This window comes from Rhincodon typus, chromosome 2 (assembly GCF_021869965.1).
Source record: "Rhincodon typus isolate 14 chromosome 2, sRhiTyp1.1, whole genome shotgun sequence".
In the NCBI taxonomy this organism is placed as follows: domain Eukaryota; kingdom Metazoa; phylum Chordata; class Chondrichthyes; order Orectolobiformes; family Rhincodontidae; genus Rhincodon; species Rhincodon typus.
In genome coordinates, this window is record NC_063333.1 from 118,013,661 (window position 1) to 118,020,780 (window position 7,120).

A 7,120-nucleotide genomic window follows, 5' to 3' on the forward strand; every position below is an offset into this window, starting at 1 on the left:
AAAAATTTGGATTTCAAAATTCTCCTCATCCTGGATAATGCACCAAGCCATCCTCCCACCATTGGTGAGCTTTCTGAAAACATCAAAGTGCTATTTCCACCCCCAAACACAACCTCGCTCCTTCAACCCATAGACCAGAGTGCAATAGTAGCTTTTAAAGCTTATTGTTTAAAGCACACACTTAAGAGGCCGATTGCAGCCACTGTGGGGGATAAGGACAGGGTTCCTCAATTTTGGAAGAGCTTTAACCTCAAAAATACAATTGACATTATCATGGAGGCTTGGGCCGATGTCAGCAAGGACTGTTTGCTTGCAGTTTGGTGGAAGCTTCTCCCAGACTTTTTTTTTGAAGATTTTAAACGTTTTGAACATTGTGTTGATCTTGCAAAGCAAGTTGGATTTGAAGAAGTGGAGAGTGAGGATGTTGAAGAGCTGCTTGTGTCCCACTGTGAAGACCTCTCTACAGCTGATCTACAACAACTTGTCACTGAGTGTGAAGTGGAAGCTGGAGATGAAGAAGATGAAGTCCAGGATAAAGCACCACAAGAGCATTCCACTTCTGTTTTGTCTTCTATCCTGATTTTATCCTAAATTTTTGATTAAAACAATTTAGATCCCTTTAATTTTGATAGCTTCAATTAGTTTTGTGCTACAATTCATGTTATAGAGAGGTGCTGTGCCATATAACATGTAGTGTGTTATGATTTCTGAGAAAAAAACAAAAATAGTGGCTTCCTCCTACAATTGTTTTTCTCATTTCGTCTTTCTCATAATTTCTGTGTCAAATGCTGTGTCTTGCTTTCTGTCTTCCACCTTTTCTTTTGCCTGTTATGCAAAAGTTTTTAGGAATTTTGTATTATGGTGCCTACTTGTTCTTTCATCTCACCCTTCTACTGTTTGTCTGGGACTTGGAACTGTCAGTGGGAGTAGGTGTTCAGAGCACAGGTGTAGTGTAGGGTTTGGGCAAAGAACAGGAGAGTTTGGGTATGTTGAACTAGAGAGGGAAGACTGTTTGTAAAGTTGGGGGATGTTAACTTTTAATTGTGTGGATTGATCAGAATTTTAAGACTTAGGATGACAATCTAGACTAATAATAATGGCAACAATGCGCATGCATATAGCATCACCCAAGGTACTCTACAAGAGTGAGTCAAAAATGTAAGACAAAAAATGAAACTGAAACAAAGTTGAGGATGTTGGGATAGAAAAGGTGCGTTTTATGCAGCTTCTTAAAGGAGAGAGATAGTTATCCAACAAATGAAGTGGGAAATGCACAGGAGGCTGGAGGAATTTATTGAAATAGGCCCTGATGAGATCTGAAAACAAGAATGAGATTTTTCTTTTTGAGGCACTAATGGTCCCAGAACCAATTCCAGAGATGAGTGAATGGGTAACACATCATATAAATGAAAGAGAGATAACAAGGTGTAGAGCTGGATGAACACGCCAGGCCAAGCAGCATCAGAAGAGCAGGAAAGCTGATGTTTCGGGTTTCGACCCTTCTTCAGAAATGGGGGAGGGGAAGGGGATTCTGAAATAAATAGAGAGAGAGAGGGGGAGGTGGATGGAAGATGGATAAAGGAGCAGATAGGTGGAGAGGAGACGGACAAGTCAGGGAGGCGGGGATGGAGCCAGTAAAGGTAAGTGTAGGTGGGGAGTTAGAATGGGGGTTGGTCAGTCAAGGGAAGACGGACAGGTCAAGGAGGTGGGGATGAGGCTGGTAGGTAGGAGGTGGCGGTGGGGGTTGAGGTGGGAGGAGCGGATAGGTGGGCGAAAGGACGGACAGATTAAGGAGGCGGGACGAGCTGGGCTGGTTTTGGGATGCGATCGGGGGAGGGGAGATTTTGAAGCTTGTGAAGTCCACATTGATACCAGTGGGCTGCAGGGTTCCCAAGCAAAATATGAGGTGCAGTTCCTGCAACCTTCGGGTGGCATCGTTGTGGCACTGGAGGAAGCCCAGGATGGACATGTCGTCCAAGGAATGGGAGGGGGAGTTGAAGTGGTTCGTGACTGGGAGGTGCAGTCGTTTGTCGCGAACCGAGCGTAGGTGTTCCACAAAGCGGTCTCCAAGCCTCCGCTTGGTTTCCCCGATGTCAGGCTTGTGGATTTTGGCAAGGAGGTAGAAATGGGCGGTGTGGGGTTGGGGAATGATGAAGTTGGAGGCTGTGGGTGGGAGGTCACCTGAAGTGATGAGATTGTGGATGATCTTGGTGGTCGGGGGTGTGGTCATGATCAAGGGGACGGTAGGAGGAGGTGTCAGAGAGCTGGCGTCTGGCCTCGGTGATGTAGAGGTTAGTGCACCATACTACAACTGCGCCTCCCTTGTCCACGGGTTTTATGTCAAGTTTGTGGATTTTGGGAAGGAGATAGAAACAGGTGGTGTGGGGTTGAGGAACGATGTCAGGTTTGTGGATTTTGGGAAGGAGATAGAAACGGGCGGTGCAAGGTTGGGGAACAAGACCCGACCGCATCCCAAAACCAGCCCAGCTCGTCCCCGCCTCCCTAACCTGTCCGTCCTTTCTCCCACCTATCCATTCCTCCCACCTCAACCCCCACCGCCTCCTCCTACCTACCAGCCTCATCCCCGCCTCCTTGGCCTGTTCGTCTTCCCTTGACTAACCAATCCCCATTCTAACTCACCACCTACACTCACCTTTACTGGCTCCATCCCCACCTCCTTGACCTGTCTGTCTCCACTCCACCTATCTGCTCCTTTATCCATCTTCCATCCACACCCCCCCCCTCTCTATTTATTTCAGAATCCCCTTCCCCTCCTCCTCTTCTGAAGAAGGGTCCAGACCCGAAACGCCAGCTTTCCTGCTCCTCTGATGTTGCTTGGCCTGCTGTGTTCATCCAGCTCTACACCTTGTTATCTCAGATTCTCCAGCATGGGCAGTTCCTACTATCTCCATATAAATGAAAGCCCTTTTTTCCTATCTGTAACATTAATAGATAATTGGATGAGTAGTGTTGTTATTACTGTAAGTAGGACCCTACTTTTTCTTCTGGAGAAATATGTGGGTTTAGAATTTGTCTCATCACACGCTTTGGGGAACTGGGCAGAAATACCATCCAAATTTCATCAGAGGAAAGCCCTTGGCTGACCTGGAACTGTGCGCACGCAGCTACTGAGGGTGTAGTGACGTTTGGTATTGTAGTAACGCGCCATGGCAACGGCCGAGTCCATGGCAACGACAATGGATGGGCGGACGGAAAGCGTCTGGGGATGTAACGAAAGTGGAGCGGGAACTGAGAAGCAGCGTGCCAGTCGGAATGGGATGCGGCACTTCTAGAGCGGTTTCCACACAACCGGAGACCGGAACTGAGGACAGTCTAGAAAGAAAGCGCAAGGTAACTCGGCCTCGGACAGAGAGCAAGTAGCTCCATTGGTATGGAGTCACCAGGCCAGGTCTCTGAAGGGTGGGCAAGGCACTGGGCATCACTGTGTCTTTGTCTCCAAAATGATAAATTGATTTGTAAGGGTAAAGCATTACCGGGAACATGCAAAAAAAGACAGTCGTTGTCCCTATATGTCTCTGTTTCTCCCATCTCACCGCCCCAACCCACAGACAACCACTCCCTCCAACAATAATAAGGCGAGGATACAGTTCAGGGGGTCTATAGTATATGCCTTTTGAAAACAATACAGTCATTACAATTAGTTTCACTAACTGGCCTTAACGTTGTAATGTCTTTATAAAAATTGACTGTTTTATCTATACCCATTCTTTAAGAAAGTATACACATTTGTATAACATATAAATGAATGTGTCTAAATATGTATGTTTCTTTGAATTCTTTTAGATAGCATATTAATGCTTATGTACTGTGTATCTATTAATATGTCTATATATGTGATTATGTTTGTATAACTGTGTATATATGCTTGCCTTATATATTTTGTCTAATATTTAGGTGCGTAATTTCTTATGAAGATTGTGTGACTGCAAGGACATACATACAGTACATGTATAAACTACATATATCTCAAACCCTACTTTGGTGACAAAAAGGAGCCAAGAGGCAAATTGTGTGCAAGTCATGTGGTGACATATTTTCATATTTACGTCAACATGTTGCATACTTGAAAACATTGGAGGCATAAAGGCGTGGGCAAATACATTTTCATGATGCTCATGCCTCTTTAACTATCCAGATGACAAAAACTACAACATCTTTCCTCAGCATGCTTACAGTTTGCAAAACAAATTAGAGCCAATTTTATCCTGCTCCTGTCCCAATTACACCTAAAAAAAACAGGACAGTAGAAGGAACCAAATTGCAAATGAAAATAAACTGCAAACTTGCCCGTTGAATTAAAAAGATGAACAAGCACATATTTTGCTCAAACATTCCACTGATTCGATCATGAGCAGGCAAAACTGTTATTCAGTGTAACTCACTGCTTATTTACCTGGAACATAGAAAGTCGAACACGGAACAGCACAGCAACATGCAGTTCGGCCCATCATGTCTGGCCGACCATGATGCCGTTCTAAACTAATCCCATCCGCCTACACATGATCTGTAGCTCTCTATTCTCTGCCTGTTTATGTGTCTGTCAAAATGCTACTTAAATGTTGCTATGCATGTGCTTCTACTGGGCACCTACCAGCGTCTGCATAAAAAAACTTGCCTCACACATCTCCCTTAAACTTTCCCCCTCTCACCTTAATCCTATATTTGACATTTCCACCATGGGAAAAAGACTCTGACAATCCAGCCTATCTGTGCCTCTCATAATTTTATATACTTCTTTCAGGTTACCCCTCAATCTCTGTTGCTCTAGTGAAAACAATCCAAGTTTGTCCAACCTCTCCAATCCAGGCAACATCCTGGTAAACCTGGAGACAATAAGGACTTTGCATCCTCTCCAAAGCTTCCACATCCTTCCTATAGTGTGGCAACTGCACACAATATTCCAAATGTGGTCTAACTAAAGTCTTATACAGCTACATCATGACTTGTCAACTTTATATTCAATGCCCCAACTGATGAAGGTAAGCATGCTGTACGCCTTCTTTACCAACTTATCCACTTGTGTTGTCACTTTCAGGGAGCTATGGATATGCACCCCAAGATCACTCTGTATATCAATGCTCCCAAGGGATGTGCCATTTACTGTGTAGTTTCCTGTTGCATTTGACCTCCCAAAATGTATCACTTCACACTTGTCCAGATTAAATTCCACCTGCTATTTCTCTGCCTAACTTTTCAATTGATCTATACAACCGCCACCGTCTCAAAGGCAACTATGGATGTGCAATAAATGCTGGCCAGCCAGTGCTGCCCACACCCCACAAATGAGTAAAAAAAAAAAAAAAAAAAAAAATCCTGCTGCGTCCTTTGACTATCTTCCTCATTAATCAAAATTCCACTAATTTTCGTGTCATCTGCAAACTTACCAATCAGATACCTACATTTTATCCAAATCATTTATATAGATTACAAACAACAAAGGTCGTTATGGAACACTTCTGTTCATGGATCTCCAATTAGAACAGCACCCTTCCACAACTACCCTCTGTCTTCTATGATCATGCCAGTTTTGTATTCAATTTACCAACTCATCGTGGATCCTATATGGCTTAGTCTTTGGGACTTAATGCATGACAATGCATTCCTCAGTGTGCTGTTTGTCCCTTGAGGCAAGATGACCATGTTCATCATCTGGGTGTTTAGTGGATGCTAAGAATTTAGGATGCTGCTGATAATCGCGTTTTTGATGAGTTGCTGGCTTAGGACTTCCTCTTGTGTTTTCTCTCTACATCTGAAATGCACTAACTTTTGAAGGAGGCCGCAATTATTTGTTCCTGGATTTGAGCTCGATATCAAAACTCCTAAGTATAGTTTTCAGAATGTTGTAATAGAGCTTGCTTTGACTTAAGCACTCCATTGAAGATTCACTTTGGTAAGAATCTATCAAGCATCTGGCTACATGACCAATCCAACTCAGTTCTGATGGTTTCAGTATGATGTGGCTGTTTATCACATCTGCTCAGGTCGGTACCTTGCTGTCTGGTACTTAGTCCTGCCATCTGATCTTCAGAAGTAAAGTGAAGCCTCAAGTGAAAGCTGTAGTTTCTTGGCATGGCAGTGGCACGCAGTCCAGATCTCTTGTGTGTGGAGCAAAGTGGAAAGGACTATTTCTCTCAGATATTAAATTTGATAGGCAGACCTACTCTACCTTGTTCCCAGAGTAATGTTCAAAATCTGCAAAACATCGCACTTACATCGGCAATTCTTGAATGTGTCTTGTTATCAATATTGTCAAATTGAGAAAGTGTGCAGAGGCAGATACAATACTTCAGTTTTCTAAGTACTGATTGTAAATCTGCAGCATAAGCTTGTTTCCACCGTGCAGCATCAAAAGAAAATCCTCTTGCAGGAGAAATTGCAGTGCTGTTTAAAAGCTTCTTTAAGAAATTAATGCAATTACATCTCAATAGCGAAATGACCTGCTATCAAAGGAGTGTACTGCATTTTTTCCTGGCCAATGTAACTCACAGCAGAGGTCTTGTGTCACAGTGGGTGGCGACCCTACCTCTGAGCCTGAAGCTCCAGGCTAGAGTCCCACTTGTAATGGACCAGACAAGACCCTCCCAAAGTATATTATGTAGATAGCCTAGACCCTAACTTTTGTATTTTTTTAAAAGGCAAGTGTAAGGCAATGTGTTCCAGATATGATTCGATTGGTCCACCACAAAGCTTGAATCAAAACACACTTTATTTTTACAACACAGTTAAAATACAAAATAAAGAAGAATTCGCATAACTTTACTCTATTGAAATACTTAACAAGACAATGTATTATTTAACCACAAATTATCAGCTGCTCCAATATAGGCAGCATCCCATAAACACACCTTCTGGCAAAGGCACTTCATCAAAACAGTTAGGATTCTCATGTGCTGTCTTTCTCCAGTCTTGAAGAAAAAACAATCTGCCGTTATTGATTTTTAAGGGAAAGTCTCACTGTCTAAGATTTCACCGTAGCAGCAGAGAACTCGAACTTTTAACTCCGGCAGTCAGCAGAATAAACCTAGATAAAAACCAAAAGAACTGCGGATGCTATAAATCAGGAACAAAAACAAAGTTGCTGGAAAAGCTCAGCAGGTCT

General features: G+C 43.2%; 1 protein-coding gene across 1 annotated transcript in view; it reads left to right on the plus strand.

Moving 5' to 3' along the window:
- The first annotated feature begins 2,397 nt into the window (after positions 1–2,397).
- stmnd1 (stathmin domain containing 1) overlaps positions 2,398–7,120 on the plus strand; it is a 29,421-nt gene continuing 24,698 nt past the window's right edge. Inside the window, 3 exon segments of the mRNA XM_020517947.2 lie at positions 2,398–2,404; positions 3,126–3,215; positions 3,218–3,351. Coding sequence (XP_020373536.2) covers positions 2,398–2,404; positions 3,126–3,215; positions 3,218–3,351 — 231 coding nt within the window.